The sequence below is a fragment of the Sinocyclocheilus anshuiensis genome, unplaced genomic scaffold (assembly GCF_001515605.1).
Source record: "Sinocyclocheilus anshuiensis isolate Anshui unplaced genomic scaffold, SAMN03320099.WGS_v1.1 scaffold36, whole genome shotgun sequence".
NCBI lineage: Eukaryota > Metazoa > Chordata > Actinopteri > Cypriniformes > Cyprinidae > Sinocyclocheilus > Sinocyclocheilus anshuiensis.
The window spans coordinates 581810-597829 of record NW_015554072.1 but is presented as its reverse complement, the minus strand read 5'-3'; the positions used below and the strand labels follow the sequence as shown (position 1 = coordinate 597829).

The 16020-nt window shown below is 35.9% G+C and overlaps 1 protein-coding gene across 1 annotated transcript; it reads left to right on the top strand.

Annotated features, from left to right (window-relative positions):
- Positions 1-7999: 7999 nt before the first annotated feature.
- LOC107668757 (ubiquitin-conjugating enzyme E2 L3) lies at positions 8000-14368 on the top strand. Its single transcript, XM_016460740.1, has 4 exons — positions 8000-8069; positions 9715-9810; positions 10478-10664; positions 12595-14368. The coding sequence occupies exons 1-4, from the start codon at positions 8043-8045 to the stop codon at positions 12747-12749; spliced, it is 465 nt and encodes a 154-aa protein (XP_016316226.1). The 5' UTR covers positions 8000-8042; the 3' UTR covers positions 12750-14368.
- The last annotated feature ends 1652 nt before the right edge of the window (positions 14369-16020 follow it).

The following is a 16020-nucleotide window of genomic DNA, read 5'->3' as shown; positions in this document are numbered from 1 at the left end:
ACCATGGTTCCCTGAGTAGGGAACGAGACACTGCGTCCTCTAGGTTTCTTGCCATGCTGCAGACGCAAGCTTCAGACGAAAAAGTGAATGATGTGTGCTCCCAGCGCTTATTTATACTATAGTCGCACCGGTAGTGACGTCATGGCTGTCGCCGGCCAACGAGTTGGTGTTTTTTCAATGTATGCTTCAGACACGGGTCACGACGAGGCGTTCCCCATAGCGACCCCTAGAGGACGCAGTGTCTCGTTCCCTACTCAGGGAACCATGGTTACATAAGTAACCTGAGACGACCTTTCTTTGAAGATCTGAATGCAGATCTTTACCTACCACAGTAAAGCATGGAGGGTGATGCTGGTACTGGGGAGCTGCTTCACTGTGAAAAGTCAAATAATGCTTTGGAGTATAAGAGAATACTGGAGAATAGCTTGCTTCCCACAAGTGAAAATTTGTTGCCTAAAGAGTTACGATCAGATGTTATTTTTCAACAAGAAGCTCCTGCCCATGCTGCAAAGATAACCAAGATGACTTGTTTTGTGGCTTAAAAACAAGTCAGGCTTGTGTTTTGGCCTGGTCAGAGTCCAGATTTGAACCCTATAAGAATATTTGGTCTCAAATAAACTCCAACTAACTGGGAGACATTTTTCAACTCCTAACTGTTTGAAGCCATCAATATTCAGTGGAACAACATTGACTCAACTTCCTTGAAAGGTAATCTGCAAGTTTACCCACATGGCTTAAACATTTAATGCAAACAAAGGGAAAGTATATCCTGTACTAAGTTACTTTATCTACAGTATTTGTGCAATTCATGCTAATTTCCCTAACCAGTGATTTGTGGTTAAAATGATCAAATGTGCACCATTAAAAGCTAAATATTTATACATTTTTGACTTGGTCCATTTTTTGCCCAGGGGTGTTCTTCATAGAACTATGCTATACAATCAATTATTTGCATCACAATTTTTCTTTACTCTTTTAAATAATAGCTATTGCAAAACCATGGATCTGACAGGTGAACTGTGACATTTGCACTGGAAGGTCACAGGTCACATTTTTTGCCCCAACGGCATCATATCTTATTTTAAAGCACATGCGTGAGAAAACAGTTAAAGGGCCTAATTCATAAAACACAACAGAACAAATTTTGGTGCATTGTTCTTAAACTCAAAAGGTTTTACTTACAAACTATTTACATAAATATCCATTGCGCTCATGTTTCATGCAAGAGATCCATAGACGTTATGACAAGCACCTTCATTTCAGTTATTCTCTCTGGAAATAGACAAGTTGAATTCTTTCCAAAGTATAAGATGTTTTGATTGCTTATCAGCAATCATGTACCTAGCAAACAAAACCAATGCAATCTGAGACCCATCTCAGAGCAGGTAAAAGGTGTGTGGTCTTCCTGAAAGCATGGCAAAACAGTCTTAAGGCATTAACCCAAAAATGGACAAACGTATGTGCAGTTTCATATACAGAGCAATGAATAACAAAAAGTACATTCACTGGGAGGAAAAGACCCTTGGTGGTTTCTCAGTTGTACAATGTTGGAGGAAGTGGCAAACCTTCCAGTAATCTCAGAGCAATAAAGCCAACAATGACCACTCACAAACCACAAAGGTTCAATAGAAAACCTTTCTATTTTGCTGAGAAAGCCTTGAACTTCAGGCATGAGATATTTATTTGAAACTATTTTATTATGTGGAAAAAAAGAGGGTGTTGAGAAAAACTAATTTAGTGGGCACAATATAAAAATATTTTTTAAATAGTTTTAAGTGTTCCAGAGAGCTACAAGCTAATAATTGTTACAACATTGTTTTGAGAAAGTTATATAACATAACTACTTTAAAAAAAAAAAAAATTCTGTTTCTATAGTTTTTGTTTAATTGTTTGTGAATTTTACTAGCAATTTCTGAGTTAATTTTTTTTTTCAGTGTGATTATAAACCTTTACATTCTTGCTCAATCCATAATAAGACTTCTATTGGAAATAATATAAAATACAGCTGCAAGTAGCAATTAAGGGGCCAAGCACACCAGAGGCAAAATGAGGAGCTAAGCATGGTATAAACCTTTACATTCTTGCTCAATCCATAATAAGACTTCTATTGGAAATAATATAAAATACAGCTGCAAGTAGCAATTAAGGGGCCAAGCACACCAGAGGCAAAATGAGGAGTGAAGCATGGCATGGAGCATCAGACCAACTGCAACAATGAGTAATTAAAGCCATTTTAGGATGAGTTTAGTCAAAATTGCATTGCAAATCATAAATATAACCACTAGTGATATGATTCACTGGTTCATCACTTTTGACCAATAGGTGGCACCATTATCAGATTGTTATGGTGTGGTCAGTGCGAGGTTACATTGACACATAAAAAGTTTGGTGTCAATATGGCAAAGTGAGTTGCAGCCTCAGGATCAGCTTGGTATCATAACAACAATTTAATTGATGCGTTATTTGAAAACGGTTTGATCTGTCAAAAGGCTTTTTTTTGTTGTTGGCATGGTCTGAAGATGATCTGAGTCAAATTTGTTGAAAATCAGACCAAAGGTCTAGAAGGAGTTTGAAAAAATAGGTTTTCAAAGAAAATTATGCCGATTATGGCATAATTGGTATTGATGTTCGCGGTATGATCCAAGGAATCTATCAAGACCAGTCTCATGAAAATAGACAAAAATTTTCAAAAGCTTTAGCATCTTTTTTTACATTTCATTATAATTTTTGATCACAAGGTGGCACTGGCATCAAACTTTTTGAGTACCTTAAGGGCATGGTGCCAAAGACACATACCGAGGTTCGTAGCAATATGTTAAAAAAATATACAATTTTTCGTCTAAATTCAAAATGTCCGACATGGGAAAACTGGGCATTGTTTGACTCAGTATGCTGCTCTGAATCTAAAGAGACAAGTCTTGTGATTTTTGGCAAAAGCGTTCAGAAGTGAAAAAATGACAATTTTTCATATCTCCGGACCACTAGGTGGCGCTGCGGCAAAACTGTGAAAGTAACCTCTGGTCAAGGTTATCATAACACACACCAAGTTTGGTCTGAATATGACAAAGCATTGGAAAGATATAGCCTCATGTCCGATTTGGTGCAGTTTTCGAGAACGGATGGGTCTATCAAAAAGCTTTTGATAACTTTTTGCCAGCATGGTCTGAAGATGATCTGAGCCAATTCGACGAATGAGTCAAATGAGTCCATTCAACACTGCATGAGCCAAGGAATCAGAGGAAAAAGGATTTTTCTTCTAGACCTTACGGTTCAAAAGTTATTAGCATAAACATGAGTGCAAATTTGGACAAGTGGTGGCGCTAGAGAGTTTGAATTGGACACCAAATTTGCTGTGGTTAATGTGGAGACTGTCCTCTATCGGTGTGCCAAATTTCATAACTTTCCCGCAAGCAGTTCAATGGGCAGCCATAGACTTCCAGAGCCGAAGAAGAAGAACAAGAAGAGGAAGAACTAAAAAAAATCTAACAGATACAATAGATGCCATAGCACCTTCCGTGCTTGGCTCCTAATTCTTAAATATTATTAAGATGTCAGTAAAATAATTACAGTCTTTTATTAAATTTAGGGCTTGTGTAATTAAAGGGTCTCTGACCTACTTTGCTACACTGGTGCTCTAAAGCTCATCTTTAAGATTTTAAGTTGTATAAACAATAATTGACCTAGTTACAAGTCCAAAACTGCATGAAGCAGGTCATAACTGCAATAAAGTGAAAACACAGCTATTGTTATTGATATTTAGGTTAGATCATATGCTTCAATTATATATTTTGACAGGTGTTTTCAATGCAATTGCATACCCGTGTTTACATGTTCATGCCCTGTTATTGGAGTCATTCAAGTCAAAGTCTCTCACTAAAGTGACTCACCTTGAAATGTAAAGCATTAATTTGACATAATAATCATGGATTAATGTATTAAGTAAAACTAGTGAATATTTTTGAAAGCTAAAGTGGAAACAAGACAGTTCGTGTTTCCCATCTGTAACAGCCCATCTTTACCTGAAATTGCTGGAGGGGAAGCAAGTCTGAACAAGTTGTTTCAGTCATGTGGTTTTCAGGAAACCATCGGAGCATGCAAGCTTACTTTATATCTGTCATTATATCTGGAAGCATGTTAGCAATGTAGTATGGGCTCCTGTGACAAGAAAAGATTAAACAAACTGACAAAACCGCAAATGCATACACAATTTCACAAGCACACAAACAGCCCACACAGACTCCACTCAAACTTCCTTTTGTAGATCATTTCAGCTCTATCTATATTTGGATTTTTGTCAAACTCTAGATGTTTTAAGATACATATGATTGAAATGTAAAATATTTCCCATTGTCTTTCACTGACAGCATATTTGGCATGCAAAAGCAAAACTTTTAAATCTTTCTAAAACCAGCCAGTAGACCGGCCTTACCAGGGGGTGCTCATCCTAAACGTAACTGTGGTCACAAATTCCGTTGTTAAAAGAGCTCAGCAAGAGCTCAGCAGAACTTGTGGCCGTTGGCTAACAATGCTTTTGGGAAACGCACACCAGGTGAGGAGACCAACAAACCATCTAAGGCTGGTTTGAGTTGTTGTTTTTGTTTTGTTTTTTTGACAGGGACAGTACAGTGATGGTACCCTTGTGAAAAAGAAGTGCACTTTATTATGAAAAAAAGTACTTTAAAAGAAAATACTTAAGTGCAAACTGAATGTAATGTTTTCATACATCTAACTGCATGTTATTTAAAATTAAATTAAAATGTTTTTTAGTTTAAATTTATATTTAATGCAATTACTTAAGACTTTTTGTTGACATACTTAAGTAGGTCAACAAAACTTAATTACATTTTTACATGTAATTTCATAATTACTTCTGCCTTTGAAATATGGTTAAAGACAGCGTATACTGTCATATGTACTGACAAGCACTTATGGTAAACTGAAATATAGCTTAATGTCATTATACCTCAAAAATTATAAAAATTATACCTCATACAGTGCTGCTTGAAAGTTTGTGAACCCTTTAGAATTTTCTATATTTCTGCATAAATATGACTCAAAACATAATTAAAATTTCACACAAGTCCTGAAAGTAGACAAAGACAACCCAAACAAATAAAAATGAGACAAAAATGTTTTCTTTGCCGTGTAGGCCTATTTATTGAGAAAAATTATCCATTGTTACATATCTATGAGTGGCAAAAGTATGTGAATCTTTGCATTCAGTATCTGGTGTGACCCCCTTTTGCAACAATAACTGCAAGTAATGTTTCTTGTAACTGCTGATCAGTCCTGCACAACATCTTGAAGGAGTTTTAGCCCATTCCTCAGTACAGAACCGCTTCAGCTCAGTGATGTTGGTGAGTTTCCTCCTATGAACTACTTGCTTCAGTTCCTTCCACAAAATTTCAATTGGATTAAGGTCCGGACTTTGACTTGACAATTACGAAACATTTGCTTTGTTCTTCTTTAACCATTCTTTGGTAGAACAACTTGTGTGCTTGGGGTCGTTGTCTTGCTGCATGACCCACTTTCTCTTGAGAATTAGTTCATTGACAGATGTCCTGACATAATTATAATTCAATGTTCCATCAATGATGGCAAGCCATCCTTGTCCAGGTGCAGAAAAACAGGCCCAACCCATGATACCAGCACCACCGCTAGCAGCAATGTTCTTTTTGGATGCACCATGCACACCGTGGTTGTTCAGTGTTCTCCTGATGATGGGCTCATGAACATTAACATTAGCCAATGTGAGAAAGGCCTTTAGTTGCTTAGAAGTTACCCTGGGTTCCTTTGCAACCTTGCAGACTATTACACTTTTGTGCTTTTGCTTATGCTTTTGGAGTTATCTTTGTTGGTCAATCACTCCTGGGGAGGGTAACAGTGGTCTTGAATTTCCTCCATTTGTACACAATATGTCTGACTGTGGATTTGTGGAGTCAAACCTCTTTAGAGATGTTTTCGTAACCTTTTCCAGCCTGATGAGCAACAGCAACTCGTTTTCTGAGGTCCTCAGAGATCTCCTTTGTTCATGCCATGATACACTTCCACAAACATGATCAGACTTCGATAGATCCCTGTTCTTTAATAAAACAGGGCACACACTGTCACCTGATAGTAATTTCACTGAATGAAAACAACTCTGAAAAACAGATGGACTCTAATTTCACCTTCAAATTAACTGCCAATCCTAGAGATTCACATACTTTTGCCACTCACCGATATGTAATATTGTATCATTTTCCTGAATAAATAAATGACAAAGAACATATTTTTGTCTCACTTGTTTAATTGGGTTCTCTTTGTCTACTTTCAGGACTTGTGCCGAAAGTCTGATTATGTTTTGGGTCAATTATGCAGAAATACAAGGTGCATCTCAATAAATTAGAATGTCGTGGAAAAGTTCATTTATTTCAGTAATTCAACTCAAATTATTAAATAAATTCAATGCATATAGACTGAAGTAGTTTAAGTCTTTGGTTCTTTTAATTGTGATGATTTTGGCTCACATTTAACAAAAACCCACCAATTCCAGAAGGCCAACAATTCACTAAAAATGTTTTTTTTATTGGTCTTATGAAGTATTCTAATTTGTTGAGATAGTGAATTGGTGGGTTTTTGTTAAATGTGAGCCAAAATCATCACAATTAAAAGAACCAAAGACTTAAACTACTTCAGTCTGTGTGCATTGAATTTATTTAATACACGAGTTTCACAATTTGAGTTGAATTTCTGAAATAAATGAACTTTTCCACGACATTCTAATTTATTGAGATGCACCTGTATATAAAATTCTAAAGAGCTCACAAACTTTCAAGCGGCACTGTATATTAAAGGAATAGTTCACCCAAAAATGAACAGTTGCTGAAACAAAACCGTCAGGTCATCTAGGATTACTTTGTTTCTTCATGGGAACAGATTTGGAGAAATTTAGCATTACATCACTTGCTCACCAATGGATCCTCTGCAGTGAATGGGTGCCATCAGAATGAGAGTCCAAACAGCTGCTAAAAACTTTACAATAATCCACAAGTAATCCATACAACTCAAGTCCATCAGTTAACATCTTGTGAAGTTAAAAGCCATCATTAACTCATTAACATCATTAAGGAGTTTTAATTTCAAACCGGCACTTCTGACAAAAATAAGAGCCCATAACCCAACAGTTCCTCCAGTGAAAAAGGCCCCTGGTGTCCTCTTAGAAAGGAAAACTTGAAATCGCATCATATGACCCCTTTAAAAACATCTTAATGATGGATTTGTTTATTTAAAACACGCGCAAGAGGTTAATTGATGGACTGGAGTCGTGTGGATGACTTGTGATGTTTTTATCAGCTGTTTGAACTCATTCTCATTGATGTAGCTACTAAAGTCCTATCAGCTAAACCGGCCTAAGGTGGTTTGCTGGTCTTGGCTAGTTTCTCAGCCTAGTCAGACTGGTCTGTTGATTGATTTTTAGAACAGCTTTAAGGCAGGGCCATCGTTTGTGTAATATATGTCCCAAATAATTCAAATTTCACTTAAATTAAATTAACCTCTGCATCAAATATCCACTTAGCATTATTCCTTACTCTGGAGTGACATCGTGTGGTCATTAACTAGTACGCAGCTAGAAATCCGGAAAACGCACTTCTTGTCAAGGACGTTCATTGCATGTTGTATGTCTCTCCCGGCACGCCTACATTACCTACAAGTTTACTGAAACCGTTATATTTATTCGTTAATTTAGTTTAATACATTTTCGAGATAAGTAACGTTAAATAATAAAGGCTGACTATGCTATGGCTTGATTAATCACGGGAGAATCAATTCCATCCACAGTGTAATAAATGGAATTTTTGTTTCGTTTTGTAATGGAAAGTACCCAAGGGTTCTGACCTGAGATCATTGTACGCGCTCCCGTCTCGCCTGTTGCGTCGGTTGTGCGCGAATATTAAATCTGATCCCAGATCTGATCATCCGAAGTTTTAAAAACGCGGACGAGCTCGTGAGTCCATAGCTACACCGCGCGGTGCATTCTGGTAGTAGTTGAAAGATTCAAGATGGCGGCGAGCAGGAGACTACACAAGGTAGCCGTCCAAACCTCATGCTTTTTATATCGCAAAAAGAAAAACCACATACGACGACGCGACGGGGGTTTAAACATAAGGTTTAGCTGGCAGAAAAGGCGATTTGATTGTTCACTGGCGCTTGATCGGCGTTGGTACGAGCGGTTCTCTCACTCGATGACTCGGCTCGCATCGCGTTTCCAAACATGAAGGAGGAAAAGCGCCGGTGGAGGCCGCGGGACTCTTGAACAGGGTTTTGGGGTCGAGAGCGGAGAGATAGAGGGTCAAAGGACACGTTAGAGCAGGCTTCGGTGTTTTATCAAGTACTTTCATTCATTGACAGCGAGTAAGTGACAGGAATATAACGCACAGGAGTCTAACGCGACGAGTTCCGTCACAGCGGATTCGGTTGATTCAAACAAAACTGAATCATCTGAATACAATAACTATAAATTAATCGACTGTTATAATAACTAATCGATGTTTTTAAGCGAATAATGCTGATTTAACCCCGCTGCAGTGACGTTAGACATGACTCAAAGACTCAAAACCAGCAATATCTGTCAAATATACACATCTGTCTTTTTACATTTTAAGCTTGAAATAACACAAATAAGTAGAATACTGCTTAAATAAGACGGTTTAGTGAGTTCCAGGTGGTTAGCTGTTGTAACGCCGTTAATAATAAAAAATACAATAAAACGAAACCGCAAGTGTTCACAAGCTTTCGCTTTATAAACTTCCGTCTTGTCGAAGTCGCTTCATTCACAACTCGTGAATAACCTGTATTTAGCAACCTAGATGTGTCTGACCAATCCTTTTTGGAGGTTAACCTCTCTGAATTGTCTTATATTTGAGCTTTTAGGGTGTTTATGCACAGTTAGTGGACGTATTGTGTCACAGTGATCATTTTATCGAGTTTACTTCCTTGTTAGATAAGAATGGCTGTAAATGTCAGACAGCTCTCATTGGCAATAGAAGGAAATGGGTTATCCTTGCAGGGCACTAGAACACACCCTTTTACTATACTATAGTGAACATGTAGTTGCTGATGTTTGATTTAACACAGTAAGGACTTATTGCAACAATGAATCGATAATGAAAATAGTCAACGAATTTGATTATACAATTCAGATAATAACTTTAAAATAGTATTTTTATTTGATTAATCAAAGGAATAATTGACCAATTAATCAAGTATCAGTTAATCATTAGTTGCATCGTTCCTATGTGAGACTAAATATTAATAATAAACAGCACATGTTAGAGCAGTTATTGAATATGAAGCTGCATGCACTTCAGACATTTAAGGTGTGGTTTGTTGTGGTTTTAATCCACACTTACTTCAGGTCAGTTATTTACAGTAAGCTGCTGAGCAAGGGGTCATTTCTCCAACTCATTAGGTCAAGACCTGGCTCACGTTACATTTGGGAATGATGTCTTGTCCATGATAAAGATACATAGAAGGTCTTGGCCAATGATGTAAACTGTTATTCCTACTTCATTTGTTTGCGCTTTGTAATTAATTACCTAATTAATGGCCATTGTGCTATTAGGAGAGATTGTTTTAGCATAAGCTAAATCTCAAAGTTTCTATTGGACAAGCAGAAGTTGCGAACCCAGAAGTAGTATCTAATGCATCCTTGTTTCTAACCCTTTTTATCAGGAGCTTGAAGAAATCCGCAAATCTGGGATGAAAAACTTCCGTAACATTCAAGTTGATGAATCAAACATATTGACATGGCAAGGCCTCATTGTTCCAGTAAGTGTTTAGTAAATGCTCATGCATCTTTCATGAATTGTTTACTTGTTATTTGCATATGCGTAAAGTATGCAGACAAGAAATGGTATGTTTTAACAGCTTTAGGATTTGGAAACAAAATTCTGATATAATATATATTTGCACCTGAAATGCTGTAATTACACTAAAACAGAGATGCCCTAACCGGCGACCTATTTTATTTTTGTGGGGGGGGAGGAACACTCCGTTGAAGCATATCTTCATTTCAAATTTTTTGAAACATTTTTAGTTATTTTTGCATTGTAATTTGCATTTTTGCAAATATAGAGAATATAGGTGAATTAGATTTTTTTCAAAGTTGTATGTTTTAATATATCGCAGTTGAATAAAGTGCAACATTTACTTTAGATCAAACAGCTTTCATTCAAGTTAGATTTTTGGCACTTTGTAGTAAACAATTTGGGCACCTCTGTACTAAAACATTGCTTAAATGTAAATTTTGAACAGATTTCTTGTGGATTTTAGAGCTAGACTGCATTTATACCTACACTATATCCATGCATCAGCTATATGTGATCTCATACCTCATGCATTCACGCTTCTGTCCTGAATGCAACATTGATTTGTTTGTAATTATATTCATTATAGACTGAGCTGTGCTCACCTCATTTACCTTATTCTCCCACAGGACAACCCTCCATACGACAAAGGGGCGTTCAGGATCGAGATTATCTTCCCTGCAGAATACCCTTTCAAGCCACCCAAGATCACGTTCAAAACGAAGATCTACCACCCCAACATTGACGAGAAGGGACAGGTCTGCCTGCCTGTCATTAGTGCAGAGAACTGGAAACCAGCCACCAAAACTGACCAAGGTGAGATGCGCTGCAGTTGTTGCAATATGCCTGAAACCGCTACATGAGTCAGACTGCTAAAGCTCGGTTGATCCTGGTGCATAAACACACTCGGTCTTGTCACTTCATGATATAGAAATCATGAACAAATATAAGGCTTTGTGATGATGTTTGTGTTTATTGTCCATCTGTTTATATAGTAGGCAACACCCTTTATTTCTGTATTCAGCTCATATTGACTACCCAAACGTGACTTTGATTAAAGGGGTCCTATTATGCTCTTTTACGATTTTGTTGAAAAGGTGAAAAAGCATAACATAACCCTTTAATCTTTTTTTTTTTTTTTTATTCTGGTTTGTTTTATAAAGATGAAGGCCATTTAGTTCTCTCTGAATTAATTACAGGAATGATGTAACGCTGAATTTAATAAAACAATATATCAGTAGAAATCTGGAAATACACTACCATTCAAAAGTTTGGGGCTAGTAAGATTTATTTTTTAAAGAAATGTTCACTTTTATTCAGTAAGGATCCATTAAATTGGACAAAAGTGACAGAAAAGCCATTTATTAGAGATATAATATCAATTTTGAACTTTTATTCATCCAAGAAAATGTATCTCAGTTGCCACAAAAATATTAAGCTGCTTAACTGTTTTCTACATTGATAATAAGAAATTAATTTTGGGATCATGTGACAGTGAAGACTGGAGTAATGGCTGCTGAAAATTCAGATTTCAGATCACGAGAATAAATTACATTTTAAAATATATTCAAATAAAAAAAGAGGTATTTTAAGTTGTAATAATATTTGACAACATTACTGTGTTTATTGTATCTGCTAGTCTTGCTGTTGTTAGTTACTGCAGCTTTATAGATGAAGCATATCACACGTCTCAAGGAACAGATGCGTTCAAACAATCTTTCAACACGAATGCGATCATTCATTTACATGTTAGTTAGATATCTGTTGGTAACAATGAGAATGCTTTTTTAAAACATACTGTCACATCTCTAGGGGAATATTAACTACCCAAACATAACACAGATTGTTAAAACCATAAAAACGTTACTTGAGGTAAATGTTAACAGAAATAAAATATTTAAAACAATTTATCAAGTCATTTAAAATGTTTTAATTTAACTAGTTCCCAAGAAGACATTTTTCATTTTCATTTAGTTTAACTTGATGTACTAAAATAACTTAAACTGAAAAAAAACAGTAACAACTATATGGCTGTTTAAAAAAAAACTAATAAACATGACATTACTATTTAATTACTAAAACTTTAACAAAAACTAAAATAAAAAAGAAAATATAAAAATTAATTCAAACTATTAATAAAAACTATAATAGTATCTAATTGATACTAAAATAACACTGGATAGAGTCTTTTTTTATTCTGATTTGTTTTTCATAAAGATGAAGGCCAGGGTTATTATAGTTTACTAAAACTGAAACTAAAACCATAAAAACACATTTTTGTTACTTGAAATAAAACAAATGTTAACTGAAATCAAATATAAAACTTTTTTTACTCAGCTAGTTGCCAATGCAGCAGTTCTCTTAATGTACTAAAATAACTAAAACTGAAATAAAAATTAATGTAAATTAATTAAATCAAAAATTAAATGAAAATAAAAAAAATTATGTAATAAATAAAACCACTAAAATGACAAAAAGAGACAACAAAATTACTAACATTTTACAATTAAAATAGGGAAGAAACCCTGAATCAAAATATTAATAAAAACGATATCGTTATAGTTCTCTATATAGTTCTCTCACTAAACTATAGGGTTGATTTAAAGCTTACAAGAGTTTATTATATATATATATATATTTATTAGAACTGTAAGAAATAAGAATAAACACATCGAGTTACTTAATACTACATTTTTTGTTGTTGTAACCAATGATAACGCACATTCTTTTCCCTTTCTTCCTACAGTAATTCAGTCGCTCATTGCCCTGGTGAACGACCCACAGCCAGAACACCCTCTGAGGGCCGACCTAGCAGAAGAATACTCAAAAGACCGTAAAAAATTCTTTAAGAATGCAGATGAGTTTACAAAGAAACACGGCGAAAAGCGGCCAGTGGACTAACAATAACCAGACAAGTGTGTAGCCCCAGACCCCTCCTACTCCTCTGATCCTCTTCCCCTCGCTCTACTGCCTTCCTCCCGACACCCAAATGATATCCTCTATCCCTCCCACTTTCCCTCCTTCTCCTCTCCTTTCCACGTGTCACTCTAGTTGAGCTGGAGAAGTACAGCGCAGCTGCAGCCTCTGTCTTGAAGCAGGACGCCGCAAGGACATCCAGTCTGAGTTTCTGGTGTTAGCTTGAGGCCCTTACTAACTTGTTGTTTATTTTTCTTTCTCAAGTTTGAAAGCGTCACAATTTGGTTAGAGGCTAACTTAAGACAAAGAAGTTGGAAATTGTACAGGGCGTTTCAGTGATGAATGCTGTTTGACCCTTTTGTAATGAGAAAATGAATCATTGCATTATTACACAAAACTTTCAAAAATTACTTTTGGAAGTGACAGTTCATTTAAAACAAAGATGGATTGTAATTTATCATGTATATTATTATTATTATTATGTTGTTCCCTCTTCTTACATTTGTGCTCTTTGATTTCTGCAAAACAAAAAGGAGACATTAAGGAGGAGCTGGAGGATTTCAGTGACGGCGACAGATTATTTCATATAACCTTTTTACTTTAACTGCAATTGTTGGGTTGCACGGTATGTCTAAAAAACAGGCTACTTTCAGCCCTTTACCAAGCCTCGAATTGGCAAAACCACTGTAAAGTCAGTAACAAAGGCGGCTTAGGAGCCGATATTGCTATGAAATACGTTTGTTTGACAAATGAAAATAGGAAGGATGAAAACAAAGCTCTTTGTGTGAGTGAACGTAAATTCCATGATGATCGCTAATTTTAAACTCTTTTAACATGTTTCGTAGGAAATTCTTGTATATTGTTGATTATTTGGGTTTAATCATGGAAATGGCCCCTAGTTTTACAGAGATGTACGCTACTGAGAATTATCATCCCCATTTTCTCCCAACACAGAATAAACGCAGTAGTTGACCGTGAGTTTTCTAGAACATTCTCTACAGTTTCTTTAAAGTATATCATTCAGTCTTTCAAATTGCATCTTAAGTGGTATTTTACGCCACTCTTTATAATGCAAAGAGGTTCTGCGGGCTTTCTCTAGTTCAAAATATTTCAGTAATATTTGCTTATGCATTTGGGTTAAGTGTCAGAACGCCTCAAATAAGCCCCAGTGTTTTCTTTACTTGTTAAGAACTTATTTTCATGCAGGATCAGATTTAAAAAATGCTCTACATTTGTGTACCAAAATAAAAAAGGAAGACCAAGCAATGTTATACTCAAACATTGGCTAAATTCACTTCTGATTAGAGTTTTCGTATTAAAATCAACCAATAAAGTAGGTTTTCTGGGATTCCCCAGTTTAAGAGCATTATGGGTTTGTGTGATAAATCAAATCTGAACTTGACCATTTAGTGATTTTTTTTTAACCTTATTAGCATTAGTAATATATTTATGAGAACTACTACTTAAACCCCAAACTGTTGCTTCAGTTACAGCTTATTCTGAAATGCCGTTAATAGCCTGAATTTATCATACAGGTTATAAACAGGTTAACCCTAATATGTGTCAAAACATTGAACTCACCAAATAAAGGCTATTTTGACCTAGTTCTGAATGAATGTTTCAATAGGATGGATGCTCGGTGTACAAAGGTACTCCTATGGTGCAACTGGTTGGTTTGTGCATGTTTTAGTGTTTACAATGCCACGGTTCGGTTCTGTTTGCTGTGTGAGTAGGGTTCATGGCATGGCACCAGCAATGCTACTTTTAATTTAAAAGAATTAATTTATCTTGGAAAAAGCTTGCAGAAAAAAAAGGGTTTTGTGGGAATCATCCTCAATCTTGAACTTGGTAAAACTATTATCTTTAAAATGTTTCAAGTCTCAATACTTTTCCTTTTGTTATACTGGGATAAATCATACTGGGATGTATGTTAAAATTGTTGGATGTGGCGTCCTACCTAGAAAATTTTCCACCAGCTGCCACTGTAAATAATATATAATAATACATTACACTGTAAAAAATTTCAAGCCGTTTCAACTAATTATTTAGTAACAAGTTCCACAGAAATTTTACGTTCAGTCAATTTCTGCCTTCAAAGTGTTGCCTGAATAATTTTTTAGTTGGCTCAACCTTTACTGAAATAGTTTTATAGTCCATTCAACTAAAATTATTTAATTGGTCAAACATTTAGAAAACTACAGCAAATTGTGTCAATTAAAATTTAACCATTCACTCCATGTGTTTCATATGTTACCTCAACTAAGATTTGTTATTTGGGCATCATAAGAAATTGCTGTGGAACTAGTTATTATATTTTATATTGAGTTTAAGAAAATTATTACCTGGTGTCTATCAATCACTAAAACACATACATTACAACACATAATAGCCTTTATTTAATAACAATCTGCATTTATAACATTTGTCATACAGTCTAAACATGCAGGCTTAAAGGGATAGTTCACCCGAAAATTAAAATTTGCTGTTAATTGATAGCCTCAAGCCATCCAAGATGTAGTTAACTTTTTTTTCTTTAGTTGAACAGTAAATTTTTAGGTGAAAACATTGTCTTTGAAAACATCGCAATTCATAAACTGCACGTCTCTGACTGCCAGCTTTTGAGAGTCAAATAAACAAAGACGACCAAATTACTAATGGCTCCTGAGGATACATTGAGGCCTTATGAAGTTGAACAATCAAAAACCGGCAGCCACAGATGTGCAGTGTATGAATCGCCAAGGATCAGTTTCAGAAAAAAAATCTTTGCTGTTCTACTGAAGAAAAAAAGTCACTGACATCTGGGATGGCCTGAGAGTCAATAAAATAACAGCAAATTTCCATTTTTGGGTGAACTATCCCGTTTGCAAACAAACATTTACAAATATTACTACTGTTCACAATTACATCTTTAAAATGAGGCAGAAGTCAGAAAAAAATAAATGAACCAGGTGTTACAGTTCAACTGAACAGAGTCAAGTAAAGTCCAGTCACTGTATTTACATAATGCTTTTTACACTACAGATTGTGTCAAAGCAGCTTTACAGTATTAAACAGAAAAATCGTGTGTCGAAGGAACCAAAACTCCATCGTTCTTCTCTGGCCAGACGAATCCAGCAGTTTAATTGCAGGCTGCAACACAGGTCAGATTGTGCAGAGGACTGGTCTGGTTCCTGTGGTCTTGTCCCGATGGCTGCCTAGGTGACGAGGTCTTCGGAGGGGATCCATCTCTGGGGCTCATCTAGTTGTCCTGGTCTCC